Source organism: Syngnathoides biaculeatus, chromosome 9 (assembly GCF_019802595.1).
Source record: "Syngnathoides biaculeatus isolate LvHL_M chromosome 9, ASM1980259v1, whole genome shotgun sequence".
NCBI classification, from domain to species: domain Eukaryota; kingdom Metazoa; phylum Chordata; class Actinopteri; order Syngnathiformes; family Syngnathidae; genus Syngnathoides; species Syngnathoides biaculeatus.
The window spans coordinates 22,596,554-22,620,483 of record NC_084648.1 but is presented as its reverse complement, the minus strand read 5'-3'; the positions used below and the strand labels follow the sequence as shown (position 1 = coordinate 22,620,483).

The 23,930-nt window shown below is 42.6% G+C and overlaps 1 protein-coding gene across 8 annotated transcripts in view; it reads right to left on the bottom strand.

Annotated features, from left to right (window-relative positions):
* LOC133506298 (palmitoyltransferase ZDHHC5-A-like) overlaps positions 1-20,209 on the bottom strand; it is a 104,798-nt gene extending 84,589 nt beyond the window's left edge. For 2 of the 8 annotated variants that reach the window (XR_009796469.1, XM_061830299.1), the window contains exons 1-2: positions 19,325-19,915; positions 15,514-17,036 (exon numbers count right to left, since the gene is read on the bottom strand). Coding sequence is in view for 7 of the 8 variants with exons in the window: in XM_061830299.1 (XP_061686283.1) it covers positions 15,514-15,677 (164 nt within the window). In the remaining variant the exon portion in view is untranslated. Of the gene's footprint in view, positions 1-15,513; positions 17,037-19,324; positions 19,919-20,073 lie in introns of those variants that run through there. The other 6 variants (XM_061830301.1, XM_061830304.1, XM_061830300.1 and 3 more) reach the window with 6 other exon arrangements.
* Positions 20,210-23,930: the final 3,721 nt, after the last annotated feature.

Below are 23,930 nucleotides of genomic sequence, written 5' to 3'. Positions count from 1 at the left end.
GATTTCAGTGAGGCCATGGAAAACGATTTATGGACAGCTTTGAGGAAATTCTGCTCCATCATCTGTCATCTCAGTAGGAGGAAGCAGCCCACCATCAATACCTTCTAAAATGGGAATTGTGCACTGCTGACATCAACTTGGGACGTTGTGAATCCATGGGCAAATTACATCCCAGACCACCCCAATTCCACCAACACACGTTTTCACGAGTATGGGGTGCTGAACTCCCTGATGCGTGCAATCAGATGACAAGTGGGCATGCTGGAAGGAAGTAGTTTCCAATGTGATTTGGACTCCCCAATGGCTGCCCTTTGTCAAAAAATGTGATCGCTTGACAGTGCAGTCTCTCACTTCACTTGAGTCTTCAAGACATGTGTGAGTGTGATCACAAAGTCGATTATTAAACTGTGACCTAGGGTGTCCTGACGCCAAGTGCTCATGTGGTCGACAGTCTTAGGTCTGAACATAGTGTTCATCGTGGACAATCCATTAAAGTAATACAAGTCAAATCACAGAACGACACCCATATTCTGGTGAGGGAGGATGTGGCATTCCTCCCAATCATGTCCCTCTGGTTCTTATTCGCCATGTGAGTGTTAAAGGTCTTCCAGTAGAATGATGGAAACCCCCAGCAGGAGTGGTCTCCAACACCCCTTCCAAAAACTCCAAAAATGGTGGGTAACTGAACTATTTGCAGTCTTCTTCTTTTCCTTTCGGCTTGTGCCGTTAGGGATCGCCACAGCGTGTCATCTTTTTCCATCTTAGGCCATCTCCTGCATCTTCCTCTCTAACCCCAACTGCCCTCATGTCTTCCCTCACCACATCCAAAAACCTTCTCTTTGGTCTTCCTCTCGCTCTTTTGCCTGGCAGCTCCATCCTCAGCACCCTTCCACCAATATACTCAGTCTCTCGCCTCTGAACATATCCAAACCATCGAAGTCTGCTCTCTCGAATATTGTCTCCAAAACATCCAACTTTGGCTGTCCCTCTAACACCAAACACCCTCCACCAGCTGTTCCAACTTGCTTGGACCCGTTTCTTCACTTCCTTACCACACTCACCATTGCTCTGTATTGTTGACTCTAAATATTTGAAGTCCTCTACCCTCACTATCTCTTCCCCTTCCACGCACATATATTCTGTTTTACTTCGGCTAATCTTCATTCCTCTCCTTTCCAGTGCATGTCTCCATCTTTCTAATTGTTCCTCTGCATGCTCCCTGCTTTCACTGCATATCACAATATCATCTGCGAACATCATGGTCCAAGGGGATTCCAGTCTAACCTCATCTGTCAGCCTATGCATTACCACTGCAAACAGGAAGGGGCTCAGAGCTGATCCCTGATCCAGTCCCACCTCCACCTTTAATTCTTCTGTCACACCTAAGGCACACCTCACCATTGTTCTGCTGCCATCATACATTTCCTGTACTATTTTAACATACTTCTCTGCCACACCAGACATATGCATGCAATACCACAGTTCCTCTCTTGGTACTCTGTCATAAGCTTTCTCTAGATCCACAAAGACACAATGTATCTCCTTCTGACCTTCTCTGTACTTTTCCACTAGCATCCTCAAGGCAAATAATGCATCTGTGGTACTCTTTCTAGGCATGAAACAATACTGTTGCTTGCAGATACTTACTTCCGTCCTGAGTCTAGCCTCCACTACTCTTTCCCATAACTTCATTGTGTGGCTCATCAACTTTATTCCTCTATAATTCCCACAGCTCTGAACATCACCTTTGTTTTTGAAAAATGGGAACTGGAACACTTTTCTCCCATTCTTCAGGCATCTTTTCGCCCGCTAGTATTCTGTTGAATAAGTTGGTCAAAAACTCCACATCCATTTCTCCAAATTGCTTCCATACCTCCACCGGTATGTCATCAGGACCAAATGCCTTTCCATTTTTCCTCCTTTGTAGTGACTTTCTGACTTCCCCCTTACTAATCATTGCCACTTCCTCATCCTTCACACTTGCCTCTTCATCTCTTCCTTCTCTCTCATTTTCTTCATTCATCAACTTCTCAAAGTATTCTTTCCATCTATTCAGTACACTACTGGCACCAGTCAACACATTTTCATCTCTATCCTTAATCACCCTTACCTGCTGCACATCCTTCCCATCTCTATCCCTCTGTCTGGCTAACCTGTAGAGATCCTTTTCTCCTTCTTTCGTGTCCAACTTGGTGTACATGTCTTCATATGCCTCTTGTTTAGCCTTTGCCACCTCTACCTTTGCCCTACGTCGCATCTCAATGTACTCCTTTCGCCTCTCCTCAGTCCTCTCAGTGTCCCACTTCTTCGCAAATCTCGTTACTTGTATGACTCCCTGTATTTTGGGGTTCCACCACCAAGTCTCCTTCTGAACTATTTGCAGTAAAGGCACCAAAAACAATCAGGACCTTTCCCCCTGCTAAAAGGTAGAAGGAGTCGAACCTCTCGTCTCCTGGGTTGAACTCCAATGTACAGGTACTAAGTTGGGACAATAAGTGTGCCCCACCTGCTCGGCACCTCTCACCTTGGGAAACACTAGAGTGGAAAAGACTCAAACCTCTCTCAAGAGGACTGGTACCTGAGCCGAAACTGTCTGTGGAGGTGAGTCCGACTATATCTTCTCAGAACTTCTCAACCTTGGACAGCAGCTCAGGCTGCTTCCCTGTCAGAAAGGAAACATTCCATGTCCCTAAAGCAAGTTTCTCTACCCTGGGATCCGCCCACCAATGCCCCTGCCTGCAGCCTTCACCCAAATCTCTACAGACCCAACCCTATTGGCCTCACTCACAGGTGGTGAGCCCATGTGAGGTATAATTTAACATTCACAGCCAAAATCATTCAAAACCCATAAATTAATAGGAGAGAAACAAATAATTCACAGATGTGGAACATCAAAGATGGGTGAAGAATTTGAAACTTCTGGAATGCAGAAGAACATCTTTGCTTGTGTCATTAAAAATGTGGACATTTTCTCACTTTTTAAAACAATACTCAAAAATACTGACTTGTGAGACCTTGTGATTTAGGACAATACAAATAAACTTGATCTTGTGAGTCATTAACTTTCAAAAACTAAAAGATCAAACAAAATATTTTCAAAGGACTGATTCTTCATTCTTAGTCATTTTTGGACAAAAAATAGATTTGACTATTTTATGTATACTTTATACTGTGTTTGGTTTAATTAAATAAGTATGAATGAAATGTTATTGATGTGTTGTTTGCATTGGTGGAATTAAAACCTGTGAAATTCAATCACGAAAAATGCAGATGACCACATCCCCTTATCAATTAAACAATATCTATTTGAATACATAACCCTTATCATTTTCACATTTCAGTCCAAATAAATGAAAAAAAAAAAAGTTTACCTGTTTTTATAAATTTAGTTACAAAATGCAATAAAATGTAAATCTTGAGAGCAAAATAGGAATATAGAATAATCCTGGAAAATAAAATGGCTGCACATATTTTGGACTCAGCCTGGTCAAGTATGAAAACCACTGCACACAAACAGGAACTCAAGAAATAATAGCAGTACCATATTTCAGGTTGATGTAGGTCTCACCTTGCAAATAATATTCAATCTTTCCTATTCTCATTTTGATACATATTTATGGAATGTCTCATCTCTGGCAGGGAACAAGCCAGAGATGGTGTGTGAGGTCAATAAGTTCCAACTAGATATAGGAGCACACGACTCTATACACAGCTTGGGCTCTAGTACCAGTCATCTAGAGAAGGATTACACTCTTTTCCACTCTGGATTTGCCCACGATGAGAGGAGCCAAGCATATGTGGGTATACTATTGCCCCCTGGTTTGGGCGCTGTACATCGGTGTTCACTCCGTGGATGAGAAGGTAGCCTTCCTCCGCCTGGTATGGTAGCCTGGGTGGGGGATGGGTCTTGTTCGATGTTTGTGGCTATCAATCAAACTGCAGTTCAGACTACCCACACTTTTTGTATTCCTTAGAGGACAACATGAAGTAGTCCTGAGGATCCCAGACAGAGACATACAGTGAAGAAAATAAGTATTTGAACACCCTGCTATATTGCAAGTTCCCCCACTTAGAAATAACAGAGGGGTCTGAAAGTTTCGTCATAGGTGTATATCCATTCCAATGGGCTCACCACCTATGGAGGGGCCATAGGGGTCGGGTGCAATGTGAGCTGGGCGGTGGCCAAAGGTGGGTACCTTGGCGATCTGATCCCCGGCTACAGAAACTAGCTCAAGGGACATGGAATGTCACCTCTTTGGGAGGGAAGGAGCCCGAGTTGGTCCGTGAGGTCGAGAAGTTCCGACTAGATATAGTCGGACTCGGCACTACGTACCACTTGGGCTCTGGCACCACTCCTCTTGAGAGGGGTTGGACTCTGTTCCACTCTGGAGTTGCCCACGGGGAGAGACGCCGAGCAGGTGTGGGTATACATATTGCCCCCCGGCACAGGGCCTGTACGTTGGTGTTTACCCCAGTGGATGAGAGGGTAGCCTCCCTCCACCTGCAGGTAGGGGGACGGGTCCTGACCGTTGTTCGTGCTTATGCACCAAACAGCAGTGCATACTACCCGCCCTTTTTGGAGTCCTTAGAAGGAGTGCTGGAGAGCGCCCCCTCTGACAACTCCATTATTCTGCTGGGCAACTTCAATGCCCATGTGGGCAATGACAGTGAGACCTGGAAGGGCGTGATTGGGAAGAACGGCCCCCTAATCAGAACTCGAATGGTGTTTTGTTACTGGACTTCTGTGCTCATCACGGATTGTCCATAACAAACACAATGTTCATGCATCAGGGTGTTCACGTCTACATGGCACCAGGACAACCCTAGGGCGCAGTTCGATGATCGACTTTGTGGTCGTGTCATCGGACTTGCGACTGCATGTCTTGGACACTCGGGTGAAGAGAGGGGTGGAGCTGTCAACTGATCACACCTGGTGGTGAGTTGGCTCCGATGGTGGGGAAGATTGGTATATCATTCGTTCAAATGCATATTTGCAGCTGTGTCACACAAATAAAAAAAAAAATAATAAAAAAAATCACATTGTGATCTCTCTCACACTGGACATGCACCTACGATGAAAATTTCAGACGCCTCCATGATTTCTAAGAATGAGAACTTCAAAGATGGCAAGGTGTTAAAATACTTATTTTCTTCAATGTACATGATTGCTGCAGATTGTAATGGATGATGGTGAAGGAAATAATTTTGAAGAAGTTAGATTGGCATCCAGGATTGGAACTTTGAGGGATAGATGGTCGACTTTGCAAAAAGAATGGAAATGGAAATAGTGAACACCTTTTTCTTGACGACATCAGAACATAGATCATGGAGACAGGCAAGAAAGTACTTGGTTTATCTTCTGGTAAGAAAGGGGTGAAGGAGACTTGGTAGTGTAAACTCAAAATAACCCTAACCCTAACCCAAAATACAGGAAATGATACAAGGACAAAGGGATTAGCAAAGAAAAACTGTAACACTGAGAAGACAGAGTAAAGGAGAAACTAAAATATTGAGATATGATGTAGGGCCAAGATAGAAGCGGCAAAGGCTAAACAAGAGTCCTATGATAACATGTATGACAAGTTGGACACTAAAGGAGAAAATCTCTACAGATTGGCCAGACAGAGGTCTAGAGATGGGAAAAGCATGCAGCATTTTAGGATGATTAAGGATCGAGATGAAAACGTGTTGCCTGGTGCCAGTAGTGTACTAAATGGTGCCAGTAGTGTACTAAATGATGGAGTAAAGAGTCATTATGTGGAATTGATGAATGAAAAAAATGAGAGAAAATGAAGAGTAGAAGAGGCAAGTGTGGTGGACCAAGAAGTGTAAAATGGAAAGGCAGTTGGTCCTGATGACATACCTGTGGAGGTATGGAAGCATTTTGGAAAGTGACTGTGGTCTTTTTAAGCAACTTATTCAACAACAAAGTCCCAACAGGTGCATTTATTTGGTGTAAATGGAAAAGTATAGAGAAGGTCATAAGGAGCTACATTGTGTCTTTGTGGCTCGAGAGAAAGCCTATGACAGCGTACCCATAGAGGAACTGTGGTACTATATGCAGGCATCTGGAGTGGCAGAGAAGTATGCTATAATGGTACAGGACATGTATGAGGACAGCAGAATAGTAGTGAGGTGTGCAGTAGGTGTGACAGAAGAATTTAAGGGGGAGGTCGGACTGCATCAGTGATCAGGTCTGGGCTCCTTGCTCTTTGCGGTGGTAATGAATACAATCACAGATGAGGTAAGACTGGAATTCCCTTGGACCATGACGTTAGCTAATGGCATTGTGCTCTACAGTGAAAGCAGGGAGCAGATAGAGGAATAGTTACAAAGGTGGAGGCATGCACTGCAGAGGAATGAAGATTGGCCAAAGTAAGATGTTAGAGGGACAGCAAGTTACATGTTTTTGAGACAAAGGTAGAGCTCATTTCAATGGTTTGGACACACCCAGAGGAAAGAGTGAGAATAATGGTAGAAGGATGATGAGGATGGAGATGCCAGGCAAAAGAGCGAGAGGAAGACCAAAGAGAAGTTTGATTAATGTAGTAAGGGAAGACGTGAGGGCATGTAAGAGGATGGAGGAGGAGAGGTTTATATGATGCACTGTGGCTACCACTAATGGGACAAAATGGAAGGAAAAAAAGACACTATTATCCTACGTCATTGTTACAGAGTCATTCGGAGGTACGAATATGCAAAATATGGGATCTCTAAGTCATGTGCCACAAAACTGTGCCCAATTTTTAATTACTTCAACAGGATCCAACAAGATACAAAACCTGAATAAATCTGCATGTTCTTTAATGTATTAGTTGACTGAGTTCCCAAGAATTCAGAAAAAAAATGTGAATGTTTTTTTTGGGCTATTGCACAGACATCTATTCTTATTAAAACTTTGGAAAAAAGACGTGAGGTCAAAAATCTGAAAGATGACCGAGTCCTTATCAATCAATTGCAGTTTGGTTTATGTCACACTGAGGTGTTGAGGATACCATAGTCACTCCGACACACTCTTCTCTCACATTTAGAAGGAAAAGGAACACATCCTTTGCTTGTGAGTCAATTGAGTACTGACTGAAGAGACCTGTTACCAACCGGCTCCTGTCAGGGCTGCATTCTCTACTGCCTGCTATTCATTGTGTTTACAAACAGGTCGTAGCAGCAGGAAATATTTTTAAAAGTGGTTGATTCTGTTACAGTGAGCTTAATACACGGAAATTAAATGGAGCATGGTCTCTGTGTCCCCTGGGATTGGCAACCAGTCCATGGATTATCCTGACAGGACTTCATCAGAAAAGCTACACACCTGTCTATATAAGACCCTACAGATCACTATGCATGTCAGAGCAAATGAGAATCATGAGGTCAAAGGAAATGCCAGAAGAGGTAAGAGACAGAAATGTGGCAAGGTAGAGATGTGACCAATGTTACAAAAATAATATTTCTGCTGCACCAAAGTTTCCTAAACCACAGTGGTCTCCAGAATCCTTAAATGGAAGACGTTTGGGAAGACCAGACCATTCCTAGAGTATTGAGTATTGTGACAACAAGCTCAGTATGTGTGTGTGTTGTGCGTCGCCATGTGAGACGGAACTGCTCAATGGGAGGGTGGGTAGGAAAAAAAAAGCACGATTGAAACCGGGGCTTTACTGCACCCACCACCCAACTCACCTGTGCAACAAGAGAAGGAAGAGTTATCAGTAACTCCGAGCAGGACAACCTCGGCACGGAGAATACATCTCCCTTGCGTCTCCCAACCATGGTCACTTGACTGCACCAGGAAAGTTTAGCATGGTATTTTCATTAAACTGTCTTTTGCATTTAATGAAAATAGCTCAAAGTTTCCCAGTCGGATGGTGATCTTTGGAGAAAATAATTGTCAATTTTGCTCTCAAGATGTCGGGAAAAATTCAGTTAAAAATATTTTACCAGAGCGGGAGAGCTCATATTTTTTGGAGGGTCGAGCGCGACAGTAAGCCATTCTCTGCCTCTTGTGTGACGTCTATCACATTTCACAGCTTAAATCCTCACTTCAGCTCACTCCACGCTAACATCGACCTGGAATTTCCAAAAGGGCTGAAAATTCCCAGTCACAACTTAGTCACTTTGAAAAACTACAAAGAAGGCAGAGTGGCCTGAATGATTTCTTTTTTCACTGCAAGACATATGAAAGCCCACATGGAGTTTGCGAATTAAAAAACAATAAAAATAAAAATAAATAAAGAGTGAAGGACTCCAAGATCAGAATCAGCTTTATTGGCCAAGTGTGTAAAAACACACAAGGACTTTTTCTCCGGCAGTCAGTGCTGCCCTGGTACGACATCCAGAACAAAGAACAGAAAAGTAAGAAGAACAAAGAACAAGAGACATTTCCGTTCATCGGAAGTATTCTTTATAAGAGTCACAGATGTGCAAGATGCAAATTCTTCTTTATTTAGAACAGGTTTGAGATGAGTGTGTCAACGTCCCACATTGTGTTAAACTGTTGCAGAGTGCCTTTACCTGTTCGAGGTTCCCGTTATAGACCAGTGCAATGACAATTGTGCAAAGGGAGCAGTTTAAAGTGACGAATCGTGCAATAATCTACAAAATATATTACTAATACTAATAGGACCAGCAGGATGTGACGGTGTGTCCCAACAATGGCACAAGGCAGAAAAAGTAGATTCATTGATCAAGAATTTAATGACTTAATTGTCAAAGGGAAAAAAACAGTTCAAATGCCTGCAAGTTTTGACTTGCAATGATCAGTAGCGCTTTCCCAACGGAAGGAGCTAGAAGAGCTGGTGGCCACGATGTGGAGGGTCTTGAAAGGATCCTGCCCGCTCTGGACCTAGTTCAAGTTGCGTGCAAGTCTTCAATAGTGGGTTGAGTGGTGCCCACAATCCTTTCAAAGGTTTTGATTGTCCGTTGCAGTCGGACTTTGTCCATTTTTGTGGCAGCCCAAAACGGGACTGTGATGGAGTTACATAGTAGTGATTGGATGACCACTGTGTAGAAGATTCTCAGCAGGTCTTGTGACAGACCATGCTTCCTCAGAAGTCGCAAGAAGTACATCTTTTGCTGGGCTTTTTTGAGGATGGAGTTTATGTTCGTCTCCCACTTCAGGTCCTCTGAGACTAATTCCCAAGAAGTTGAAGGTCTCGGCAGTTGACACAAGACAGTTGGACAGTGTCAGGGGCAGCTGTGGTGAAGGATGCCTCCTGAAACCCACAAATCATCTCTATGGACTTTAGAGTGTTCAACGTCAGGTTGTGTTGACCACACCACTGCTATCTCTCGCCAAGTAGGAAACGAGATTGAGAAAAAACACCCAAATTCACTGCTCATTATCCTAGGAGATTTTAACACAGCTACACTTAACCACAAACTCCCTAAATATAAGCAGCACGCAAAATGTCCGACGAGGGCAAATAACACTGTAGACCAGTGGTTCCCAGACTTTTCTACCCTAAGATCTACTTTTAAAGCAGCCAGTGAGGGGGCCAGCTTGCTAGAATGCGCCTTTATGTGCAACCGATTGAGAAAATGGCCACACCAAAATCAAGCACCGAGGTGGATGATGGGCAAACGTCCATTTATTTATTTATTGACATACCGTCACCCGATCGACCAAAACTGCTTCGTGAGTCAATCATGATCAATGCATTGCGCACCCCTGCTATAGACCACTGTTAAACTTCCATTAACAACGCACAAATTCATGGCTATTGTTACCGCGTATGTCAGTTTCTGTGAGAAGGCGTGTACCAACAAAAACTTCTCGCACGTTCAATAACAACAAGCCGTGGTTTACAAACAGACTTGGGCAACTCCGCCACGCTAAAGAGATTGCATATTGTAGTGGGGATAGGGTCCTCTACAATCGCACTAGAAACCAGCTGACGAAAGAAATTAACACTGCAAAGACGCACTATACAGTTAAACTGGAAAAACATGTTGGCGTTTATGACTCCAAATCAGTTTGGCACGGATTATAATCGCTCACTAATTATAAGCATCGTTCCCTCAGTAGAAAACCAGCGCGGGCTAGTCGACGACCCAAATATATTTTTACTATATATTTGAAATAGACACTTCGAAACTACGCACACATCAAGCCGCACCACAAGCCACACCACCTTCCACTCTACTGTTTAACATCAGTGAAAGATCAACAAATCGCCGTACCCAGATCTTGTGTCCCCATCCTGCCTCAAACTTGTGCAGATCAACTTATTCCTGTCTTGACAAACCTGTCTAATACAGTCCCAACAATGCTTCATTGCTGTGTGATTTTTTCATATGCAGGGACAGGCTGACTTGTTGCAAACGAAGCAAAGATAAATGTGGCCAAGTACTGAAATCTCCTGGGGAAAAAAAACTTCTCCAGAGTCCTCAGTACCTCAGATAACTACACAGCTAAAATAACAAGGGAGTGGCTTCAGAACAACCACGGGACTGTTCTTTAATGGCCCAGGCAGAGCCTCGACGTAAACGCAATTGAGCATCTCTGGAGAGACACAAAAATAGCTGTCCACCTACGTTCTCCATCCGACCTGACCGAACTGTAAAGGATCTTTAAGGAAGAATGGCAGAGGATCCCCAAATCCAGGCATGGATAACTTGTTGTATCTTTCTTTGCCTAAAAGATTCATGGCTGTAGTAGCTCAAAAGGGTGCTTCTACTAAATACTCAGCATAGGGTCTGAATTGTTATGTCCTCCTTAGTGCGCCAAAGCATGCAAGGAACATGTATGTAATGTTTAACGTACATGTTTAAAGTTCATTTTGTCAATTACTTCTTGAGTCTTTCTTTTGTTTTATTATTTGCTAGTTATGCTATTCTGTTTGCTGTGGTGTGATCATTTTGGTTTCGATGTGACACTGTGTATAACATCGTCAGTCACGACCTGCCTACACAGGCACTGTGTGGGTCAATGTAAGCTTCTTCTAATTACAGATGTAAAAAGCAATTATTCCTCTTTGCCTTGTGAGTACCATCATATGGTATCTTGCATACACACTAAAACGCGATAGCATACATGCTAACAATGTGACCAGTGTGTTTGAGTGAACGTCATTGGACAAGTCACACAAAATTGTCCACATAAAGTATGCTGTCAATCTTGGAGAAAATTTAAGACTTTTAATGTGGGACTGTCATCTATAAACTAAGTCTATAAACATTCTAAAATAGATATTGTAATGAAAAATACATATAACAGTATTCACTTCAATGTCTGTACGAAAAAAAAAAAAAGTGAGGGGCGAGCGCGTCATCCATGCACAAATTTGCGCAATTGAGTGTCCCTCAACATCAAAGTGGTCGCCATATTAGTCGGGGCCTCTGTCCTTGACGTCATCGTCCCTTCCTACTATGGTAGCAGAACAACAGATATTTGGATTTTTCCGACGCCCCTTCTGACACTGAAGCTCTTTTCGAAAAGGACAACACTACAAAACCGAGTGAAGTTACTGGGGCAATATTATACTATTGTTTCGAGCCATATTCAGATGATATCTGATCACGGCCAAACCGCATTCCGTCCGATCCACTTCCGGGGCGGAGATGAGCCATCGCGGCTCACCGCAGCCGGCCGGTGTGGCTTATGATAGAGCCGAGCGGTGCTGCTTTAGGGGGGGTGCTCACAGTCGAGCCGGGGCGCTTTATGCGTAACTGAGTAACACATTCTCGGCTGGGTTCTTCAGAGCCGCCCCGTCGCAAAGCCCGACGTGCAGCCTTCGCAGAAGCTGTGACCGCCGAACGCGGCGCCTCAGCGGGTGTGGCTGAGTTTCGGCTCGTGGTATATAAGGAGGAGGTGGAGCCGAGCCATACTGCTTTTAGGGGTATGTTCAAAGCCGCCGCAGTACGTGATGAACACTATCGAGACGAGGCTGAGTGAGACATTGTTGGCTGGGCGACGCGCACATCGACACATTTCATACGCAGATCTTTTCTTACGTTATGAGAGAGACCGATTACGTGGCCTGCCCCAAACTATTATTTTTTTCAGTAGCTGTATACACACCTACCTGTTATTTGGAACCCACTAAGCTGTCGTCCTCTGCACCCGTGCAATCCATTTTTCACAACTAACAGGGTCTCTTTCAAACTTATGAAGGGTAATTCCATTCTCCCAGGTGTTCAAGCAATGTCCAGCAATGCAATGAGCCGGCATTTTGGATAACACGAAGGAACAACGAGCTACCTTCCCGGAGGTAAAACTAATGGAAACAAACGAGTCCACGAGGGGGAGCCGCTGTCCTTTACGTCACTTCCCGCTTCTTCTCTAAAACAAATTCCTGAGAGGATTTTCATGGCGGGAGTTACAAAAATCTGTGTACGTCAAAATCATGTTTTGTGGTGAAAAAACACACGGGACCATATTGGCTGTGGGTTTTTCATTAATAATATACCAAAAATCATCCGTTTGACGACACTTGACCTTTAAGTGCATGTTTGCAAAAATATGGTACATATCATACATTGGTATACTTTCTGAATACTGCAACCATTCTTCACAGATTTTCATAATTCGCGGGGATATAAGGAACATAACCACTGTCAATAATAGGGGGAACACTATAATATGACAGAAAATGGTTTATGTCAAGAAACATTTATTTTTTCTATGTATGGAGACTTATGGGACACCCTGTACATAAATGAGGAAAAAATAGAGGATTTTAGCAAATGGTTGAAACAAAGAATGAAACATTTAAGGGGGTATTGAATATTTTCCATACCCACTGTATGTGGGTACTCTCACTGCAGCGGAGTGAGAACTAGCTGGGATGAGAAGCAACACCTCCAAATCTAAGACTATGGTCCTTCAGTCGGAAAAAGGGTGGCATTCCCTCTCCAGGTCAGGGATGAGATGCTTCCCCAAGTTGAGTTCAAATATATTGAGGTCTTGTTCACTTGTGAGGGAGGAACGGAACAGGACATTGACAGGCGAATTGGTGCAGCGCCTGCAGTAATTCAGACTTTGTGTCAGTCCGTTGTGGAGAAGAGCTAAGCTGAAAGGTGATGCTTTCTATTTACTGATCAATATAAGTTGCTACCTTCACCTATGGTGACGAGCTGTGGGTCGTGACGAAGAATAAGATCCTGATACAAGTATTCAAAATGAGTTTCCATCAGAAGGCGTCGAATTCTCCGTTAGAGAATCTCGGTTATCCAGAAGGAGCTCAGAGTAGAGCCGCTGCTCCTCAGCTTTGAGAGGAGCAAAAGGAGGGGGCTCGGGAATCTGTTTAGGATGCCTTTTGGACTTCTAGCTGGTGGGGCCATATCCCACTGGGAGGAGACCCTAGAGATGCTCCAGGACACGCTGGAGAGATTACGTCTCTCGGCTTGTCTGGGAACACCTTGGGGTCTGCTCGGAAGACTTACCTGCGAAAGCCAATCCTCCACGACCTGACCTTGGATAAGAAAATGGATGGCTGGATGGATCGGAGGAGAACAACATGGGCTAGACCTACGCTCACACCATATACAGCTGCTAAAATATTTATTTAACATGACTTTTTTTCCTCAATAAAAATACAGTGAACTTATTTGTGTGTACTTCTGAAAGTATTCGGCCCCTTGAAGTTTTCAACCTTTTGCCACATTTTAGGCGTCAAACAAAAATGTAAAATAACATTTAGTAGTCTCAGGGTTCTGTTTAAAGTGCAGAGAGCATCATGAAGACCAAGGAAAACACCAGGCAAGTCCGAGATACTGTTGTTGTGAAGTTTAAAGCCGGATTTGGATACAAAAAGATTTCCCAAGCTTTAAACATCTCAAGGAGCACTCTGCATGCAATAATTGAAATAGAAAGCTTATCAGACCACTGGAAATCTACCGCGACCCGGCGATCCCTCTAAACTTTCACCTCGAACAAGGAGAAGACTGATCAGAGATGCAGCCAAGAGGCCCATGATCATTCTGGAAGAACTGCAGAGAAAACAGCTAAGGTGGGAGAGTCTGTCCATAGGACAACAATCAGTTGTACACTGCACAAATCTGGCCTTTATGGCAGAAAGGCAAGAAGAAAGCCATTTCTCAAAGATATCCATAAAAAGCCTCGTTTAAAGTTTGCCACAAGCCACATGGGAGACACACCAAACATGTGGAATAAAGTGATCTGGTCAGATGAAATCAAAATTAAACTTTTTGGCTGTAATTGCAGCAAAAGATGGTGCTAAGCAGTATTAATGCAAGGGGGCCAAATAATACTGCACACCCCACTTTTCAAGTTTTTATTTTTTAAAAAAGTTTAAAATATCCAATAGATTTATTTCCACTTCACGATTGTGTCCCACTTGTTGATTCTTGACATTTTTTTTTTATTTTATAACTTTATGTTTGAAGCCTGAAATGTGGCAAAAGGTTGAAAAGTTCAAGGGGGCTGAATACTTTCACAGGGCACTGTACTTCCAAAAGTAGTCTTGACCTCAAAATTTCACCAGATGTTGGGAATCCAAGTAATCCATACATACAAATAAAGTAGAACAAATAAGACCATACATTCTGTTGCATGTAAAACTGAAATGACACGGGAAAAAAAGTAAAAATAACATAGTAGCACAAAGGGAGGTGCAAAAAGATTGAAGAATGGAAGGCCAAGACAGCACTCTCATCACGCAAATCCCACTGCTGGTAAAAAAAAAAAAAAAAAAAAAAATTGAACTCTTTGGATGCCTTAAAGCACACCATGTTTGGATGGGAAATGGCACTCCACAGCACCCTAAAAACACCATACCAACAGTGATCTTCAGAGGTAGAAAAATGATGGTAAAGGGCTGCCTTTCAGCAAAAAGTACAGCTAAACGTCACATTGTTAAAGGAAGGCTGAAATGGCAAATGTGCAGAGACATTGACAAAAATCATCTACAAAAATGATGATGACAATGACAATGAAACAAGGGTGAACATTTTATGAGAATAATGTTCCAAAGCATACCACCACAGAAACGCAACTCTTTTCAAAGAAAAAAAAAGCTATTAGAATGGCCCAGCCAATCACCTGACTGAAATCAAATCGAAAATTTATGGGAACATTGATAACTCAAGGTCCATTAAAGAAGCCCACGGAACAATATAAGATTGGAAGACTGCTTGTGTAGAGGAATGGGCCACAATCACACCAGAGCAATAAATGCAACTAGTTTTTCCATACAGGAGGCATCTTGAAGCTGTCAATCCAAACAAAGGTTTTTGTACAAAGTTTTAAATAAATACCAGCTTGTGTGTTCAACACTTTTTCCCTGTCATTTTACTATCACCCACAACCTAATTTCTGAGCTAATTTATTATATCTTAAAGTTGTTTGTTCTCAAACTCTAGTGAAATTTGACTTCCAGTAGCATCTTTGGAAATACATTTAATGAGAAAAACGGTGACGTGTTAAATACGTATTTCAGCCACGAAATTTAAAGTAAGGTCTCCTCCCGTCACCAAACACCTTTACCATTTGTGTGTGTGCATGTCTATTTCTACAGTCGGAAACTAATACCCCGAAGAGTATAGGTGTTAAAGACTTACGTGAAGCAGAAGAACAGTGTGGTTGAGCCAACAAAGAAGAAAGTGGCTGCTGACACAGGGAGATAGCGTGACGGTCGCGGTGCTCTGTTGGACAGGATGACAGAATGGGGTAGGGGAGAGGAGGCTGGACCCTGCCCTTCACTCTTATTACTGCCACCAGGCATGCCTGCCTATGTGCGTAGTGATGTTTTGGTCCTCAGCGGCAATGCTGAGGGAGTCGTCATTCAGTTAAACGTTCCTCCTACATTTCACATTCAACAACTCAAAAGATATGGGATAGATAATATAGTTCTCCATTGGTGAGTCAAAAACACATGACCTTCAAAAGGAATAACACAAATCCTGATCTATTGTCTTTTCCCCCATGGCTACCCCCCCCCCAAAAAAAAAAGCTGGGAGGGGGAAAAAAAAAAACGTTCCAGCAACAATATCCACATGTATCATCCAAACAAGACTTGTTAAAATGTTGGACAAAATGCAATTATAACTTTACCCAGACAAAAACAACGTATTGAGTGTTGACCAATTTTAGTTTGAATTATGTTTTGTGCAGTAATTTAACATGTTCCATTTGGTCCAGTGGATTGATCAAAATAAGGGAGTACAGTCATGTATTTCATTAAACGGAAAAACTTAAAAACCTTCTTGGCAATTCCATTTGATAGCATTTGGTTTTAAAGTCAAATTGGAAAATTTCCCAGTGTTTTTTTTTTTCCCATACAACATCGACAGTCATACCAACAACTAAACTCTGATAGGAATTCAGAGCATCTATAACCGTTTCAGTCCAACATTCATTTTAGATACAAAAGCCTGGAAACGTACCAATCTAGTAGTTTTATTTTCCTACCTGTGGGCATCTCTAACATTTAACAACATGTAGATTCTGACTGCCTGAACCGAGTTCCACTAGTGACGAGATTGACCAAAAAAATGAAAATAACTTCTGAAAACACATCGGATAAAATCCTTTGGTATCCATGTCAATTACATTTCCATATGCAGAATGATACCGAACAATTAAAAAAATCTATTATTCCAAATCATTTTCAGAATGATAATATGAGAACAGTCAAGGTTGAAATCTGCCATCTTTAGTGAAGATTACTCAATATGATCACAATGTCGCCACTGACTTGAGTTCACTACCATGTTATCAATAATCCATGCATGCTAACGGCCTTGAGTTTTTAGCTATACCTCTCCAATCCCAAAATCTTTTCAAACAGCCAGTAAACTTTTAGAAAGTAACTTTTAGAAAAAATAAAAATACACGAGAAAATAAAATGTTTGGACCACAAACAAATCAACAAGTCACATCTGAAGAGTTTGAAATTTTTCTTTTCCCTTTACCCATCCAAAAAATTCCAAACCAAACAAGCACTCCTTCATAGGATATGATGTGTCTTTGCTGGAAAAATTGGATCCTTTGGTATTTGGGAGTTGAACAGTCATCAAAAATCCTTTTCAAATAGTTGTCCATTAAAAATATTTGAGTCTGATGATAGATCAGGGTACTGCACCTACAGAAATACAAAAGCAGAAATGTTTGTTAACAAGGCATGATGTTTTAAGGGGTTGGGGTAATTTACTATAGACCATTTTCTCTCACAATCAACATGCCAGATGAAGGGAAGTGCCAAACGACTATTTGAGTATTGTATGAAATAATATAAATCTTGTTGCCATATAAAAATCTTTTTCAGAAACTGCCCTCAATACACTCGTATCTTGAGTTCCCCGTTTTTCTAAAAACTAAACAACCAAAGTACAGAAGGTTCCTTGAGGATAATTTAATTCCCCATCTCAAAGAGTCTTTTTAAGATGACCAGGAACTCTTGAGGTGGCAGGCTGTGCTGATGAACACTGATAGGATGAGTACGGTTTACTGCAGCCAAGTGCACTTCAGAGGAGTTCAGAAAAATAAATAAATTTTTTGTTTTTAAGAATACCTTCTGAAAATCCATGGACGGTACATTCATCCATCATTTTCTTAGCCACTTATCCTCACGAAGGTCGTCGGAGTGCTGGAGCCTATCCCAGCTGTCAAAGGGCATGAGGCGGGGTACACCCTGAAGTGGTCGCCAGCCAATCGCAGTGCATGTCGAGACAAACAGCTGCACTCACAATCATACCTAGGGGCAATTTAGAGTGTCCAACTAATGTTGCATGTTTTTGGAATGTGGGCAGAAACCAGCCCTTGTTGAGCCATCACCGGTGGAGGGGTTTGTGCGTCTTGATGATCCTAGGAGCAAAGTTGTCTGGTAGGTTCACCCAAAGCGAAAAAGGTCCTACATGTGGGACCAGACAAAGTATGACTCCAAAACCCCTATGATGAATATTAAAAATTGGATCTTGGTTTCCCTTGCCCGGACGCAGGTCACCAGGGCCCCCTTCTGGAGCCAGGCCTGGAGGTGGGGCTCGAAGTCGACGCCTGTACCCATGGGGCTCGACCGGGCAAAGCCCGAAAAGATAGCATGAGTCCCCCATCCCATGGGCTCATGTGGCCAAATGCAGGGACCTTGGCGATCTGATCCCCAGCTACAGAAACTAGCTCTAGGTACATGGAATGTCACCTTTTTGGCAGGGAAGGAGCCCGAGTTGGTGCGTGAGGTCGAGAAGTTCTGACTAAATATAGTCGGACTCGCCTCTTTGCACCGTTTGGGCTCTGGCACCACTCCTCTTGAGAGGGGTTGAACTCTGTTCCACTCTGGAGTTGCTCAGGGTGAGATACGTCCAGCAGGTGTGGGTATAGTCATTGCTCCCCGGCTCGGGGCCTGTACATTGGGGTTTACCCCAGTGGATGAGAAGTTAGCTTCCCTGCACCTTCAGGTAGGGGGTCCTGACTGTTGTTTGTGCCTATGCACCAAATAGCAGTTCAGAGTACCCACTCTTTTTGGAGTCCATGGAGGGAGTGCTAGAGTGTGCTCCCTCTGGGGACTCCATCATTTTGCTAGGGGACTTCAATGCTCACGTGGTCAATAACAGCGAGACCTGGAAGGGGCTTCCTCTCGCTCTTTTGCCTGGCAACTCCATCCTCAGCACCCTTCTATCAATATACTCAGTCTCTCGCCTCTGAACCTGTCCAAACCATCGAAATCTGCTCTCTCTAACCCTGTCTCCAAAACATCAAATTTTGGCTGTCCCTCTAATGAGCTCATTTCTAAGCAAGAACCTCAGCATGTTCATTTCTGCTACCTGAAGCATGGACGTCCCTATTATTAGTACGCTTTTATTTTGAAGGTGAATTTCGCGCGAGTTGGGGGCTTATTACTGTAATGTCTAAAATGAACAGAATTAGAGGCGGCTGGCTTGACTGATTCTTTACGAGGGGAAGGCTGTTTTACCAGTACAGTATATTGCCGCACCTCCGTTCCTTTACCCACGATGTAGCGCAGCAAAACGGAATGAAAATGTCGACTTTTCTGTTTTGAAAAACATACTTTACATTGTTTGTGAATTCTGAAAGCAAATTACAGTGGAAATTCACACAATTTTGTAAAGTTATGAAATGGAAGTCCAGGCATCACTTGACGTCACGTCAGTTTCCTCTTCGGACATAAAGCATGAATACATGAATACCAAATAAAAGGTCTAATCAATTTATGCACGTTACTCATGTCAGAGATAGCCTCGATTCAACGCAGTACACGCAACACTGTGACGCTGTACATCTTAATTATTACAGCATCATTGGATATGATCAAGACGATAACTATGCACGCTATTTTTTTTTTACATTTGTGAATATCTAGTATTTGGTAATTAGCAGGTTGCTCAGCTACAGCGGTTGCCGAACAAATCAACTCACCTTTTAAGGTTGTGACAGTGGTTCTGGGTCCAAAAACTGTTGTGGTTACTCCAAATTGCGACACGGCCGTTCCCATTAATCACAAAGGGCTAGAAATCATCCAGTACATACACACAAACACTATTCTGCGCCCCCGAAAAATTTACGAGTTTCATCGATGAGGCTCGCTTTTTTCCATTTCAAGAATATAGTAGCGATAGCTGGCTATATGGCCAAGATAACTGTTACCCTACGTCAGGCATTTGCTAGTCATAGGAAGGTTAAGGGGTAAATTTGGGATTTTATCGGTTCTCACCCTCGTTCCTAGAATTAGAAAGTCCAAGATTTCCATGTTTCCGGGACCCCACGGAGGAAGACACCGCAACCGGTCTTCCAAAAGTGACGTCAGCTAACACGAGTAACAAAAGAAACCCCTGATTCTGTCTTGAAGAGATTATAAATGAAACACAAACTGGTTTTATGGCCAACTGTCACATAAAGTCTCATTTAAAACTTGTCCTTGCCCTATTGGACGACTCTGACAACATCGATAGCGATTTTCTAATCGTCTTTTTCAATTTTTGTAAAGCATATGATACGTTAAAGACGTGTTTTTCAACCTTTTTTGAGCTAAGGCTTTTTCATAAAAAAAAATAAATAAATAAATTAAATCCCAGGGCACACCACGAGCAGAAAATGCAAAAAAGAATCCCTGTCGCCGATATGAACAATAACAATAATAATCATCATCATAATCATATTTTACTCACTTAATGTGGCACCTTGGCCTGAATGGGTGAACATAGAACTGATATTCTGGCACGATTCGATAAAATAAACACACAAAGCTAATCTTCAACAGCTCTGAGCCTCTCTCTGGTTTTACTTTTTGTAGGACAGTCGTCAGATCACCTCACAGAAATATGTTGTGGAAAATGGGAGTAATGTCAAAATAGCCTCTTTGATCGATTTTACTCATATTTTACGTGTTGTTTTAGTGCTACATTCTCGAATTGAAAAATTTAAATAACAAATAAAATAAAACAAAATGTACAGTTACAATTGGAAAGAAAAATATAATATCTTATGAGTTGAAAGATTTAAAAAAATGAGTAAAATTATTAACTTGAGCCCCTCTAGCTTTAACTTGGATATTTTGTTACATAAATTATACATTCACATGAAATTTCTGAAATCAACTCCGGCATTCAAATTATCCTTAATTGGAAATGGTCTCTTAAATGAATTTATAATCAGAAGTGTAAATTCATGATTGATGTAGATTCATAACTATTTGAAACTGAGTTGCAAGAATTTATTTTATTCATCTTTAATTTTTTCATCATCCATCCTTATTTTATCCATCCTTATACTTTTCTTTTCAGCTTGTCCCGTTGGGGGTCGCCACAGCGTGTCATCTTTTTCCACCTAAGCCTATCTCGTGCATCTTCTCTAACACCCAGTGTCCTCATGTCCTCCCTCACAACATCCATCAACCTTTCCTTTGGTCTTCCTCTCACTCTTTTGCTTAGCAGCTCCATCCTCAGCACCCTTCTACCAATATACTCACTCTCTTGCCTCTGCACATGTTCAAACCATCAAAGTCTGCTCTCTAACTTTGTCTCCAAAACATCCATCTTTGGCTGTCCCTCTCATGACCTCAGTTCTAATCCTACCCAACCTCTTCACACCAAGCGGAAACCTCAGTATCTTCATTTCATTTCTGCTACCTCCAGTTCTGCTTCCTGTTGTTTCTTCAGTGCCACCGTCTCTAATCCGTACATCAAGGGTGGCCTCATCACTGTTTTATAAACTTTGCCCTTCATCCTCTTCTGTCACATAGAACACCAGACACCTACTGCCAACTGTTCCAATCTGCCTGGACCCATTTCTTCACTTCTTTACCAATCTCTCCATTGGTCTGTATTGTTGACCCCAAGTATATGAAGTCATCCACCCTAGCTTCTCTTCTCCCTGGAGCTAAACTCCTCCTCCACCGCCCCTCACATTCATGCACATATATTCTGGTGGTCAACTTTCTAACTGTTCCCCCGCCTGTTCCCTGCTTTCAATGCAGATCACAATATCATCTGCGAACATCATGGTCCAAGGGGATTCCAGTCTAACCATCTGTCAGCCTATCTATTACAACTGCAAACCGGAAGGGGCTCAGAGCTGATCCCTGATGTAGTCCCACCTCCACCTTAAATTCCTCTATCACACCTATGTCACACCTCACCATTGTTCTGCTGCCATCTTACATGTCCTATACTAATTCTAACATTTCTGCGCCACACCAGACTTACGCATGCAGTACCACAGTTCCTCTCTTGATACTCTGTCATAGGCTTTCTCTAGATCTACAAAGATATAATGTAGCTCCTTCTGACCTTCTCTGTCCTTTTCCACGAGCATCCTCAAGGCAAATAATGCATCTGTGGTATTCTTTCTAAGCATGAAACCATACTGTTGCTCGCAGATACTTACTTCTGTCCTGCGTTTAGCCTCCACTATTCTTTCCCATAACTTCATTGTGTGGCTCATCATCTTTATTCCTCTGTAGTTTCCACAGTTCTGAACATTGCCTTTGTTCTTAAAAATGGGGACTAGCACACTTTTCCTCCATTCTTCTGATCGATCCCCGAGCCCCAGAGCTCACTTGCACGGCTCGGGGAGCGAGCTCACGGCTCCCCTGAGCCCCGGAGCTGTGCCGCTCACGGCTGTGTGTAGAAGTATTCCTCCATCTTCCTGATCAATCAAGCGGCCGAGCCCCTCACGGCTGTGTATGGAAATATTCCTCCAGCCGCTCACGGCTGTATATGGAAGTATTCCTCCATCTTCCCGATCAACCGTTACTACTATTCATCAGATGAGGATAAATCTGAGAAATCAGCTCTGGGCATAAATGGTGTCCCATGTAATCGAGTCTTTGTTGTGGCACGTAAACACATAACATCCGCACATGTAGGTCATGTGACTCGCGAAAATGGCAGAGCCCCTGAAAATTCGTAATTGTCAATAACAATCTTCTCGAAACACTAAATGACAGAGGAGTCAACATCACCTTGTCAAAATAGAACACATATTACATGACCTATTGATAGATTGTTAATGCAAACCAGTCGATTTCCCCTTTAACTTTAACTCATCGCGCATGTGCAAACAACGACAGTACAGGAAAACACGCCGTCATTGAGTCCCCCCCATGCCCCTATTTTAAGCTCTCGCTTAAGAAATCTTAAACATGAGTAAGGATGCTGCAGTAAAGAAGACAAAACGTATCAATTTCATGCGGAATGTGAGGCGGATTTTGTTGTGAGCTTGTCAACCACCACAGACAGAGTGCGAGTATTGTTTAGGTTCTTGCTGATGATTTCAAAAAAGTGTTGCTGTAGAGCCAAAACATAACCTTGTGTGACCTTTAACTAAAAAAACATTCAAAAGAGATAAACTCCCCAGTATAATTTCATTACATTGAAATAAGGATTTGAAAATAGCAGCAATACTTGTTCATAAAACTAAAAATTGCTGGTGTTGTCTCATTTAAAATGTTAATATAGCTACTATCTGTGAACCACTTTTCATTTAATCACAAAAAGTCCAGATCAAGGGTTCTAATGATGTCATTAATCAACAATGATTTGTAACCCAGTGAACTGATATTAAAAAGCCACAGTAGTCTCGCAGATAACTGGAGACAATGATTTGACAGATTCACATGATATCCTCACAAAAATAGTAGTTCTATTTTTGGTGCCATATCTCTTTGACCAACTTTATTTCCCTTGTAATTCTACTTCTTTACCTTTCGGCTTGTCCTGTTAGGGGTCGCCACAGCGTGTCATCTTTTTCCATCTTTACCTATCTCCTGCATCTTCCTCTCTAACCCCAACTGCCCTCATGTCTTCCCTCACCACATCCATAAACCTTCTCTTTGGTCTTCCTCTCGCTCTTTTGCCTGGCAGCTCCATCCTCAGCACCCTTCCACCAATATACTCACACTCTCACCTCTGAACATGTCCAAACCATCGACGTCTGCTCTCTCTAGTCTCATCTCCAAAACATCCAACTTTGGGTGTCCCTCTAATGAGCTCATTTCTAATCCTATCCAACCTGCTCACTCCAAGTGAGAACCTCAGCATCTTCATTTCTGCTACCTCTAGTTCTGCTTCCTGTTTTTTCTTCAGTGCCACCGTCTCTAATCCGTACATCATGGCCAGCCTCACCACTGTTTTGTAAACTTTGCCCTGCATCCTAGCAGAGACTCTTCTGACACATAACACACCAGACACCTTCCACCAGCCTTTCCAACCTGCTTGAACCAGTTTCTTCACTTCCTTACCACACTCAGCATTGCTCTGTATTGTTTACCCTAAATATTTGAAGTCCTCTACCCTCGCTATCTCTTCTCCCTGGAGCCTCACTCTTCCCCCTCCACCTTTCTCATTCACGCACATATATTCTGTTTTACTTCGGCTAATCTTCATTCCTCTCCTTTCCAGTGCATGTCTCCATCTTTCTAATTGTTCCTCTGCATGCTCCCTGCTTTCACTGCATATCACAATATCATCTGTGAACATCATGGTCCAAGGGGATTCCAGTCTAACCTCATCAGTCAGCCATCCAT